Source organism: Colletotrichum jinshuiense, chromosome 8, assembly GCF_051148585.1.
Source record: "Colletotrichum jinshuiense chromosome 8, complete sequence".
NCBI classification, from domain to species: Eukaryota; Fungi; Ascomycota; class Sordariomycetes; order Glomerellales; family Glomerellaceae; genus Colletotrichum; species Colletotrichum jinshuiense.
In genome coordinates, this window is record NC_139315.1 from 846,334 (window position 1) to 859,211 (window position 12,878).

The following is a 12,878-nucleotide window of genomic DNA, read 5'->3' on the forward strand; positions in this document are numbered from 1 at the left end:
CCAGGACCAGGCCTATCCCTCGTCAGCCGAACCCCGACGTCGATGCCTTAGCTCTGTGATTGGCGAACAGCGCGGTGGATTCCCATCCGATGTTCGTGAGCTTGCCGTGGTGGACCCCGTCCGCCTCATAACGCATAACAATCATAGACAAACGATGGTGTTAACTAGGAGACGCGAGGGGCCATGATCGAGTCAAGGTAACCAAATGGGCCCGACTACGGCCATCGCGAGATCGCATCGCCATCGAGGGAATTCGGTATCATGTCCGTCCTAGTCAAATCGCACCGTCTCCGGGCAACATGATGACAGCTGTCAAATATCTACAGCACTCTCCCTGTCTCGGGCAAAAGTTTTCAGGGCCTCAACCAAGGGTCCCCGTGTTCCCGCGTCCGATGTTGTGCCACGACAGCTTTGCCGATGGGGGCCCAGTCTTGGGCTTCGGGTATCGATGTGTGCGTTGGCGACAAAAGCTGGACAGGCGTTCCCTGTTAGAAACGAGAATCATTCATGCGCCGCGGCATTGAGGGTTCAGAGCGTTCAGGAGATTACTACTGGCGTGGAGCCGGTGTCTAGCAACCGGTTGGCCGCATGAACTCGCTGGATATGGCCGTAATTGTGATGCATGTGGGCAGTTTCAGGACTCTCCCGGGTACGGAAGAGAGAAGCTGGGTGAGTTGAAGGGCCAGGCCGGCCGGCACCAGTCAGCCACATTTTGCACCTCAAACCATGTGCTTGGGCCGAGGGTCGAAATAACACACAAGCCACAACGGGGGGCTGCAAATAGTTCGGGCCGCAAAGGCGACCTCCAAGAACCATGACGTCAGGCGCTGGTGGTCCAAGAGTCTAAAAGGTGGGCTTATTTCCAATGTTTTTCTCCATGTTTTTATTGCGCTTGGGCAGATAACAATGAAAATACAATTTTCGCACCGCCGATTCAAAACATTGCACCTGAAAAGTCTGCCAATGGCCCCCGTTACTATGCAAATTCCTCAATCGAGATGGGCCGATGTTGCGTTGTCACATCCCATCGGACCGTAAATCCTTTGTGTCTAGGATGGGCATTGTATATGAAGATAGGGAAGTCATATGTGTTGACGTTGGCTCTCGGTTATGGTGGTTCATGATAAGAGCGAAGCCTCCGGGGGACACGTGACAAACATATGCATTGCCAATATGCCATGTTGAGTCTAGTCGATTCATCAACTGCTGAAGCGCCGTCCACATGACATCAAGGCATGGCTCATCGCGCCCATGGCCAATATATCGGTATATCTGATGAGATGAAAGCTCAAAAATGTGCAAGGTAGCTGCCAGTGGACAAGATGCGGGGGCGAATTAGTTGGGACAAGCTCTACCTATTCCATCCCATTGGCTCTTCGGAGGTAGATGGGAAGATTTTAGCATTGATTGGCCAAGTCATATGACGATCTAGGCATTGCAGCTTGCCGTGACTTCATATGCTGAATATCGCAACCAAGATATCTTAATAATAGTATTTCTGTGGCCTTGTTTCATTATCTATCTTCCCCCTCTCAAATCACGATTCGTAGACATGCTCGTAGATGGAGTCAGTGGGAAATCACAACGTATCAAACCGATATAACTGAAAGAATTACATAAAAGGCCATAAGAAATAATGAAGATATATTTCCTCACCAATTGACAACATGTAATTGAAAACTATAATGGTGTTTTGGATGGCAATTTAACCATCTGTCTTGGTCATCATTCATAAATAGAACACTGCCAGCTTTGAGTGGTCATTATGGTTCCGATGACAAGCCTATCATTATGATTCATTCCCAAATGTACGAGTAGAAGAATATTCAGATTATTTATGAGCTTAAAAGGCCTTTTGAAATGCCTTTCTCTGTCTTGAAAGCCTTCGTAAAGAATTCGGAAATGCCCATCACAGGCAGATGTGTAATCAGCTCCTTCATTAAACTGACTCCGAACATCTCCAGTGGACTTAATTCTCATGTTGCAAATATGAGGCTGAGTCGTGAGCGCTCTTAGTACCCAATTGGGACTTAACATTGAGTTGTGACAAGATATATTGCTTATTCCTGACTGTAACGTATTTCACACCAGCATTTCATATTTGTTGGCCACTCAACGTACTGACAGGTTGACGGCCAGGCATCTAAACAGACTCAACCAGCAGCATGGCCCTGTCGAATGAGTCTCTTCCAGACTTCATCAGAGCTTTCTGTGCCTGGCTGAGACTATCATTAGCCATAAAAAAAAAGATATCCCGAACGCATGCGAAAGCTTGAGGCCTAGACCCTTAAGTGGTCAGACCTTTGTGGTAGGATTGGACAATTGCTCCTTGAAATTCCGCTGGATTTGTTCAATAATGTTAGCTTGTAAGAGCAATTGGCTACCTCGGGAATGCCCTTTTCACCTTACACGTCGCATACTTGTTATCCCCATTCTTTTCTGTACAGGCCTTCCAGAGGCAGGAGATCAAATACTACCCCGATATTAGGCAAGCATACGGCAGGAACATTTTACAGACATAGTGAAACTCCACTGAGGTCTCTCACTTTGAGTTGCGTGAAGAGATGACATAATCTCAACCACCAACAGTTTTGTTTGTCGTGACATGGTGGTAATGGCCAAATTCAAAAGAGAAAAGTTACTGTCAAAGCTGTTTGGCTGAACGTCAGGGTATGATGGACAAAATTCCACCCACGAATCCAGGTAATTGTCCCTTTCATCCAGCTGTCTCATGCCCAAGGCGTTCTCAAGTGGTCTTGGGGGTCTCTGAAAGCCGTTTGAGGCAGCCGGCTTGATCAAGGCAGTACGATATATGTAGATCCGTAGTGAAGAACTTGTTGGCTGAATGCTTCTCGTATGAAAAGCGGCTAGCTCTTTTCAACAATAGCATAAAGCATGCCGTTATTTTACTCGTATACAATGTCGAACAGTCGAGATGCTTCCAAGTCATCGTCGATAAGCTACCAGAGTTCGGGAAGTAAATAAGAGAGTATCAACGCCGAGGGCGGTCAATAGAACGGCTCTCAGGAATGACGGTGTGCCGCAATGCCATCATCAAAAGCCTTGCATTCATATATTCATATCCATTCCTCTCCAACGACAATCCATCCCCGGGTTATACCGACATATCTGAATGTGCTTGGAAGACTGGAATGACCCCAACATTGTCTTGCATTACCTATCAACTTGGCGCAAAACTATAACATATGTAATCATCAAAACCTATACTTGAAGCCAACTCAGAACGGACGTTGCTACTGATAACCCAGCCAGCCAACCTTTACTGATAGTAGATACAACATCACCTGAATTACTACGCAAGATGGCTCACTTGGCCTCGCCGCAAGACCTTCCACCCAGGCCACCGCCGTCAACCACCTCGGTATCCGCGTGTGCTCCAGTGTACCGCGGCTACGGCCCCGCTATTACCACACGCACCCTTTCAGGATTCAAAGTTCCCGAGGTTCTCGAGGATGATGAATTGGACGTCTGGAACGAGTCACGTGCGTCGGGAGTCCACAAAGCTGCAAGCCTGGGGCTGGGCGACCTCGCTCTGCACGGACAGAGTTCCTTCCCCCCCGTCTTGACGCCGGCAATGGCCTGACAGACCCCGGCTCGGAGCATTTTCCTGATTACAGGTTCTCTCACAGTACCCGCACCCGGCCAGGGAGAGGCAGGAGGGAATGACGAGCAGTTCGCCTCGGCTTCGCCTCGCAGGGGAGCGGGGTGGAGGGGTGGGTGGTGTAACGGGAGTCCAGAGCGCCCGAGTTGCGTAACGGAGCGGGCGGACACGTTTTTGGTTTGCTCCAGCGGGTGGTGGACTGTCATCCCGGTCTTGGAAACGGGACTTTTACGAGTTTGGCGCGCTTGTTAGAAGTTGGCTGGCGATAAACATTTCCTCCCCCCTCCCCTCCAAAAGCTCAATAGGGAAAAAACAGGAACAAACTTTACACGTTCTGCCTCCCCCCCCCCCCTAAAAATAGCAAACACCGGCGTGGAGGGTAATTCCATCATCTCATGTGAGCGAGCACCTTAAATGTTCGTCACGTTTCTCTATGCAGCGAATTATAAGCAAGTGTGCTAGCCAGACTGAACAAAAAACCCTCGTTCCCAGCACACTGGGAGATGAAGCCGCGGCCCAAAGCCAAAAGCCAAAAGCCAAAACCTCAATCCCAATTTGTTTCCCATTTGGTGCCGTTGCATGCAAGACGAGCAAAGATTCTTGATTAGAAGAGCCAGCATGTCCGTACCAGTCTCTTTCCGCACCCATCAGACAAGGTTGTACGCCGCGTCCCAAAATGTTCCCAGTTCACGCCTTGGTCCCTGAGAAGAAAAGGCGGGTGTCCCAGAACTCGGTCTCGGTGCACTAAAAGCACCTTTCCGGCCGTCCCGTTTTTTCGATATACATGGTCCCCTTCCGCGAGACAGGGCGATCGAAACTCCGTTCTCGAGGCTTTCGTGTCAGATTCCAGCGGTGATCCCCCATTGCACGTTTTCTTAATGGACAAGATAAGTCCTCACGCCTGGCGTGGCGGAATTGGCGGAATTGGCGGAAGGATATAATGGACATGGCCATCAACAACAGAAACACCTGAGATAAAACGGTCACATAAAATGTCCCGGGCCTTTATAAGTCTACATACATACCAAAAAAGCAAAAAAAGAGAGAACAAGAGGATACCAGCACCAGCAGACACAGGCACATGGCATCATAAGAGACCACTCAATAAAGACTGTCCCTATGCTCCGTATTAACTGTATTAATTCGACTGGCCAATCAACTGGCAAAAGCGAACCGCCGGCCAGCCACACGTGGCTGAGTTTGTCCGTCTGGTCAATCCACCCACCCACATCGCCCGTTTCGCGTGACGTCGTATCCCCCGACATCCAAGCTGAAACTGCCCCCAAACTCTGACTTGTCGCACAACAGCCGCAGAACCGACCACATCCCTCCAGGCCCTAGCATACCACCACATACCGTACCTGGCAATGGCCAGGGCCCGTCACGTCGCTAAATGGTGTCGAATCGAAGAGATGGGGCGGCAGACACAGGGCAAACAAAGCAGCCGTCACTAGGTTGTGGATATTGGTTCTATAGAGAGAGCAAAATGACATCCAACTATTTACGGTAGATAGGGGACTCCCCAGGGGGGAGGAGTATGAAGTGAAGATGGCCAGAAAAAAATAAAAAAAATATATGTCACGCTGCTGCTTGATGCTGATGCTTCCGCCGCCGCAGGCGGAATAAGTGACCCCAATCCTACACTTCCCGGTGCTCCTCCCGACTGCTTCCCGTTTGTTTCTTTTTGTCATCCCCTAACACGCTACACGTCGTGGTTGTTCAATAATGTCGTTGATTTATATGCGCTTGGCATTGTCGCCTGCGACAGCACGTCTCCTCCTGTAGCTCTCCGCGTAGCCGATTCGCTCGTAGGTGCCGAAGCCGTAGAAGGCCAGCCCAATGAGAAGCCAGGTGCTGGTGATGACAAGACCGACGGGGAAGATCATCAGTTGCACGCCGGGGAGAACAAACGCGACCGTGCCGTTCTGGAGCTGGGCGACGACATCGTCGACGGCGGCCTGGGCGACGGCGAGATCGGACCGGATGATTTCCTTGGAGAAGACGCCAGTGAGGAAGGAGGCCTCGTTGGATGAGACGTTGGTGCTAACGGTTTGGCCGGCGGCATTGGCGCCAGTAAGCGTCAGAGTCGGCATGACGAGTGCTTCCAATTGTGACCTTGAATTTTCCATTAGCATTGACAGTTACTTACACCTTGGAGTAAAGGGGGGTGGGGGTTCCTACATGGACATTGGCGGCACCATTCTGGTCTGATCGATTTGTCCCACGAACAGGTAGGTCTGCAATATCTGCGGCTTGACGGCTCGCTTTTGCAGCCCAGCCCAGGGCATCTCGAGAGACAGGTCCCGACGGGCGGTAGTACCGGCGATCTTGTCGGCGCTGACCGGGGAGACGGAGGCTCCGTTGAATGACAATCCGATCTGGATGTTTTGGGGCGGGATGCCAGAGAAGGCTCCGTTGGCTTCGGACACCTTGAACAGGCGCAAGTCGGCCTCGAAGACGCCCGTCTGGGCGTCCAGACTCGGCAGATTATAGCAGATGCAGGTTCCCGAGGGGTTCGATGCCTGGTCGAGATGCGAGAGGGCGTCGGTGCAGGCCTGCAGGGTTTCCTGCTCCCAGGCCGTCATGTTGATGGAGCCGTTGGGGTTGAGCGTGACTTCGGACTTTGCAGTCCATTCGCCGTCGACCTGCGCGTTCTGGCGCTTCTCCATGTACCGGTTCGCAACGTCTTCGTAGTTCCGTTCCAGCACGTCCACGGCCCTGACCTCAAATCTCGAGTCTACGGCGAGCGGGCGGATCTCGGCGCAAGCGCGCGCGGCCAGCGCCGCCGTAGTCACGGCCACCTTCCAGAACATTTTCGTCGATTGGGGTGGGATGAGAGCAAGCTTAAACAGCGTCGTAGCCGGGCGATCGGGAGGCGGTGGTATTAATTGATTCGGGATGGAGCAAAGGTGGAGCGGGTGCTGATGTTGGTATGGCGTCGCCAAGGTCTAATTACAAAGTCGGGTCCCGGCCGGCGGCGAAGCGAAGCGAATTGAATTGAAATCAGACAAAAAAAGGCGAAGAGGAAGCGCGAAAACCGGTATCCACTTGCTCGAATGCCCGGGAACAGTGAAGTCGGTCTGTCGGTCGGCCGGTGTTGGTGGCGAGATCGTTAACGACGGGATCGAACGCGGATCGGAATCGGGGGGAGCGGTTCGATAGCGAGTAAGGGAAAGAAGAGAAGAGTGAATAATAAGAAAAAAAAAAGGGACCTGCCCGTGGGAGGGGAGGATGTGGTAATGCTGGCTAGCTGTACTCGGGTCGGGTTGGTCGCGAGAGGTCAGGTCGACTCGACTCGGAAAGGCGCAGAACGAGAGGAGGAAGCCAGGAAGACGAAGTGGGATGGGGTGGCGAGGATTCAATAAGGGCGGAGATTAAACGTCGATAAACGGGCAGGGCACTGCAGGCAGGGCTGTGCCTTTGAGTCTTGACAAACGGGAGACGTGTGGAGGAGCTGTGTCATGCAGCGATCATTATGGTGCCTGGCGAGACGAGCAATGGCCTGACACGTTGTGATCCACAACAGGGCTGAGGGAGGGGTTTGGGCCTTTTTCTTTGCTTTGGGAGGGACGGGATTGACGATTATGGGGTGAGGTTGGTGAGAGAGGGAAGTTGTTGCGGCAGGGAACGCGTGTGAGCGAGTGTGAGTGTGAGTGAGGTGAGTGAGGTGAGTATGTGCGTGTGTGTATAGGCGTGTGTGTGTGTGTGTGGGTATATCGAGGGGGACGAGGTGTGGCGGGGTGGTAGCCAGACAGAGACAGGGAATGGCCGAAGACAGACCAGGGGGGTGTGGAGGGATGGATCTGAGGCGTGCGGTGCGAGGAGTAGTGGGTTGGCTTGAGGTGGTGGTTTGGCTTGCGAATGTGTAATAGTGAGGGTGAACTGTGCGTGATCTGTGATTTTGTGAGACGGCAAATGCAACGAGAGGCGCGCAGGGACTGGAAGCCTGGAAACGAGGTGGATAGCCAAGGAGGGAAGACGGCAAGGGCTATGAATGATATGATGGGACGGTATGGGACGGGGGGAGGGATGGGATGGGAATGTGGGCGAACGGGTGCAGACGATGCAGAGGAGGGAGAGAGAGGGAGGGAGACAGAGCTTGAGAGAGGAGGCCGACGAGGGCGAGGCCGTAGGGGACGATGCCAAGTTTGCGTCTGGCGGCGGCCATTGGTGGACGAGGGCGGTGGGTAGGGACGGGAAGCGATGGAGGCGCCTGCGAGGCTACCTTAAGTTGAGGTAAGGTTAGCCGGGGTACGTACCCTGAGCCTTGCTCGCACTAGCTTAGCGTACCGTCCCCAAGGAAAGATTAAGCAGATCGCCCCACGTGACGTCCACAAAGGGTGATTTTCTGCATGTATCTTTCTTATTTTTCGATTGATTTTTTTCTTTTCTTCTTTTCTTGTCTTTTTCCACCCAGCCCCGGGAATACGGGCACTCGGCGGGACTCGGCAAACAGGGCCAGCTCCAGCTCCAGCTCCAGATGTGGGAACCGCCCAGACGAAAACAAATCAAAGACACGGGGACGACGTGCGGATACAGAGCCACGATGGGCTAAGCCGGCCTGGAAGAGAGGAGAAACACTCGCCCGGCGGGATGGCATCGACGGTGTGATTGGCCTGACGGTTGCTCGATCGAGAATGCAGAGGAGTAAGGGCCACGGACTGGCCGCCTGACGATGGAGACGCCCTGCTGCGTATTCTCCTCTGTGTCCCCAGTGACAGAACGGCGACCTCCACCCCTTTACGGCAGACTTAGCCAGGCAAGCCATGCTATGCCACGCCAGGCCCGGGCCCCCAGACCGCCAGCTTGTGCCTAGCCTGTGCCTGTGCCTGGCATTGTCGGATCGACTGGAAGATGGAACAAGCCTCGTTCGAGGGACTGGTTTTGGGCCGAAAACCACGTGTGATTGGGCCACGGTGAGCGACGGCGGAGACAGCCAGGGTCTCGGGGTGCGCAGTGTCAGAGGGGTCAGGGGCAAAGATACATGTGTTTCTGTGCAAACGCCCGCGTAAATACATGTACCCCGCTGCTGATGGCGACATGCAACAGTCAGCGGCATGGCTCCCTGTGGCACAAGGGAGGGGCTTGGAGCTGGCCGGCGCCAGCAGCCACCCGGTTTTAGACTTACTGCACAAATCCCCTATACTGCGTTGCGCGCAAACCGACACTACCTATCGTGGGCCATCTACGGATACGGATGCTGAATGGTCGTCGACGCCGTCTCAGCGTCGTCTGGTCGGTCGGGTATCGTGGGCGAACCAGCCAGCCAGCCTGTGGTACGGTGCGGATACAGAGTACATACATCGTTCAGAGGGACGGAAAGTAATCGTTCTGAAGGGGGCTCACGAGGTGCATCCGGGGCCCTCCCTCCCCCTCAATGAGCGGGCGGAATTGGCAGCTCGATGCCCATCCTCGCAAAGAGCCCGGGTCTATGCCCAGCCACGGACCACAGAGTCATTCAATCGACTCATTAATCTCGCGAATGGCCACATCATCACGCCTCTCACCGCACACCAAGGCCTGCCATGGCAAGTTGATGACCGACAAATCTCATCACCACATGCCACCCTCACCGACACCGACCTCGACCGGCCGAGCCCTGCTCTGCCGCGCGCGCCGCGCCTGCAAGGCAGCGGCCCTTGTCTCAGGTGAAACGCGAGGACTGGGGCGAGCACGAGCGGCGATGGCCACCGTCAACGGGGAACCCATGCACCGCTTCGCCCAATTCGCTGGTCGCCGCCGCGCAGGGAAATGGACAAGACCGGGGGGTCGCAGCTTGGAATGGACCAGAACGGCTAGGCGTCCATCTGCCGGGGGGCAAGGGGGAGGGGGGTGCCATGTCGCAGATTGTCTCTAGCATCAGCTTTGACATGGACCGTGGCATCGATTCGGGACCTCGAATCGGACTCTTCCGAGGGAGTCTGCAAGCAAGACGCTTGGATGGACCTCTGACTGGTCAGCCACATACGCCGTGCGCCACAGTCGATTAGCCACATACTCACTAAGGTATCTGCCCGCTTAGTCAACATCCATCCTGTCCTGCGCCACACCCTTCTGTCCCCTCCTCTCCCTCACTCCTCTCCCATCTCCATCTCCCCCCCCACCCGACTGACCGACGATACACGAAATCAATCATCGTCACCACCCTTCGACCCTCATCGCGTTTCATCAGCTTGTTCCTATCCCTGCGTGGCTTTAACCTCCTGTCATCAAAAGCTTGGCTTTCCCCTCGTCTGAACCCTAACCTACCATTGTTTGTCGATCCTGAATGCGCCGTCGGCCTATTTTATTGGCTCGATACTACTCAACCCAGCGAAGGCAGCCCTGCTCCCAATTTGGGGCTCCGGATATTTGGTACGATGAGCCTGGGGCGGGCTGGCCTGTCAACGAAATTGAACACCACCACAGTTAATTACGAACTCGCTCCCCACAATCCGCCATAACCCGCCGCCATCTGCCGAATGGCCTAGGTCTTGCAGCCTTGACAAGTTTCTTTTTGCGCTTTCGCTACCGCTCGAGGAAAACCCAGAGAAGTGTGTCTGCCGCTCGCGACCGCCAACACCGACCAAAACGTGGCCGAACGCCCGAAACACTCCTACCTTCTCCTGGGCCCTCTTGGTGCGACCTGTTTCGGGATCCTGGTTGGTTCGCAACCCCAACATCACGCTTTCCCAGCCCCTCAACTGGTGGATGGCATCTTATAGTCGTTGTATTAAGGTCGCGGCGCCGGCATCAAGGACTACGGAGCCGAAGATCTACTTGCCCTGCTTCGAAATCGGTAGGCTTGCTGTCTCAAAGGTCTACAGTGACGCGGCCGCTCCAGGAGGCTGCGGCTGCCCCTGCAACTGCCATTGATCTGCGTGATATCGAGACCCATCGAGACCTATCGAGACCTTGGCCAATTGGGCCCTGCACGATGGGATTCATCATTCAAACATTGCTGGTGACAAAAGATATCTTCGCTAAACCATTCCCCATCGCAAATGCTACCCAGACTATCGCCAAACGCCAACACCAAGCCACGTGCCTCACATGAACCTTGCTCTCTCTCCCTTGCCTGGGCATTGTCCCAACGCCGCGTAATGTCATTTTGAACCTGTCCCGTCGTGTCGTTACCCCTGGGCGCCGCTCTCAGCCAACCGTCCTCTGGCCCCAGAGCCGTGTCAGCTTGCCCTTGAACCAGAGGGCCGCTTCTGTAAACGCCAGATACACGCCCGTGAAGAACCAAAACGTCATGACAATGCCGAAGCCGCCGACCAGCTTGGCGTCCACGACCCTGCCCACGACAGTGTCGCGGACGGCGCCGTTCATGAGCAGCCAGCTGTACACGGGGACGAGCCGGCTGGCCTGCATGGCGATGGACGCCCGCTGGTGCACGATCTGGGCCTGCTCCCGCTCGCGCTCCTGGATCGTGTCGGCCATCCTCCACGCGACTTGGTTGTTGATCTTCTCCCAGGTCGCCTCGCACGCCATTGCCCGCGCCTGGACGCCCATCGCCTCCCGGCAGTCTCGGTCCTTGGAAAGGTACATGACCTTGTCGACAAACGAGTCCAGGTCGTCGGGCGGCACCAGGTACCCGCACCGGCCGTTGTCGATGATGTCGCTCGGCCCGCCCTCGTCGCGGGCCACGACCGGCACGCCGCTGGCCATGGACTCGAGGACCACCAGCCCGAACGTCTCGGTCACGGAGCAGTGGAGGAAGATGTCGCCCGACGCATACGCCGTCGCCAGGTCCTCGCCCGTCTTGAAACCGGCAAAGATGACCTTGCCCTGCTCTCTCAGGGGGTCGAACATCTCGTGCACCTCCCTCTCAACCTCCTGGTTCCGGTTCCCGCCCACGACGTACAGCTTGAAGCGAAGGCCCCTCGCGTCCAGCTCCTTGACGGCCCTGGCCAGGAACTCGAAGCCTTTCTCGCCCGCCACCCGGGACACGCATATCAGGATGATCTCCCCGTCGGGGGCGATCTGGCTCCTCAGCTCCTGGCTGCGCATGTCTGGCCGGAACACATCCGTTTTGACGCCGCGCCGCAGGACCTCCATCTTGGAGCCCTGGACGCCCTGCGCCTCGAGATACTTGCGCACGAAGCGCGAGGGGTAGAAGACCGTCTTGACGGACTCGTGCCGGAACAGAAAGCTCTGGACCATGGCGAAGGCGAAGACGGCCATTGTGCTGAACGGGTGCGGGAAGAGGATGGCGCAGTAGCCGGCCAGGTCGGTCTGGAAGTTGCAGATGACCGGCACGCGCCGCTCCCTGGGCTGCTGCTGGAGCTGCAGCATGACCTGGAAGCCCAGCGATGCCGGCGAGGCGAGGTATATCAGGTCGGGCGGGGCGTCGAGGCCAAAGGTTCTCGCGAAGAGCGCCGACACCCGCACGGGGTAGACGACCGATAACTCGGGGTTGAATGGCAGCGGGTAGCCCGCGAGGCGCACCTCGACCTGGCCATCGCCTCCCGTCGAGGCGGCGGAGAAGGTGTTATGCTGAGTGTGGTTGTGGGGGGCGACGACGGCGACGAGTGCGCCGTGGGCCCGCAGGTGTTCGACGAGCATCAGGGTCGTCCGGCTTACACCGTTGACGGGGCCAAAGGACTCCGTGCAGAGCAGGATACGCTTGCCGCGCAGCGAGGATGGAAACACGGAGTTGTCGTGAGTGGGATATCTCGGCAGGGTGCCGTAGCTCTGGGGTAGGAGAGGGCGTGCCATGGCGGATGCGGTTTCTTGGGATTCCCGTCCCCCTCACGAATATTCAGGTCTAGGAAAGCAGGAAGCAGGTGAGTTTGCGAGCGCGAGTTGCCGTTGCCGTGGGCGTTGGGTTCGTTACCTGAAATTGTCTCAAGATTCTTCAACGGGTACGAAGTCGGGACGAACCGGTCGACAGCCGCTTTGCAAGTGCGATATCTAGTCAAGTCTTGGATGCGGCGTCGAGAAGATGGCGTTCGCTGGGCGCCAGATATGCGGCGTTGGGGGGGTGCTTGGCCCTCCCTCATATCTACGTTACACATGGCGAGGAAATATACCAGATCACGCACGGCGCATGCACGCAGATTCGCGCGATCACATTAGCGCCAGTGTCACGCAGAGTCATGGCTGGCGATGGAGGGGCAGCAGTCCACGGCTGCATCACAAAGGAAGGGGGCGGGACCTGTCGATGCATCGCGCTGGACCACATGGGAAGCTTCGGTGGCCAGCCACAGCTGTGGTGGGGGCGGGGCAGTCGATCGACAAGGTTGTCCGATGCATCATTTGAAGGGTCTAAAGG

The 12,878-nt window shown here is 55.6% G+C and overlaps 2 protein-coding genes across 2 annotated transcripts; both read right to left on the minus strand.

Moving 5' to 3' along the window:
- Window positions 1–5,358: 5,358 nt before the first annotated feature.
- On the minus strand, window positions 5,359–6,435 carry EsH8_VIII_000244 (uncharacterized protein; the record flags this gene model as incomplete). Its single annotated transcript, XM_083269286.1, has 2 exons — window positions 5,359–5,737; window positions 5,804–6,435. 2 exons carry the CDS (start codon window positions 6,433–6,435, stop codon window positions 5,359–5,361), a joined length of 1,011 nt encoding a protein of 336 aa, XP_083129054.1.
- Window positions 6,436–10,753: 4,318 nt separating this feature from the next.
- EsH8_VIII_000245 (glycosyltransferase family 4 protein) lies at window positions 10,754–12,322 on the minus strand (the record flags this gene model as incomplete). Its single annotated transcript, XM_083269287.1, has 1 exon — window positions 10,754–12,322. The coding sequence occupies one exon, from the start codon at window positions 12,320–12,322 to the stop codon at window positions 10,754–10,756; it is 1,569 nt and encodes a 522-aa protein (XP_083129055.1).
- Window positions 12,323–12,878: the final 556 nt, after the last annotated feature.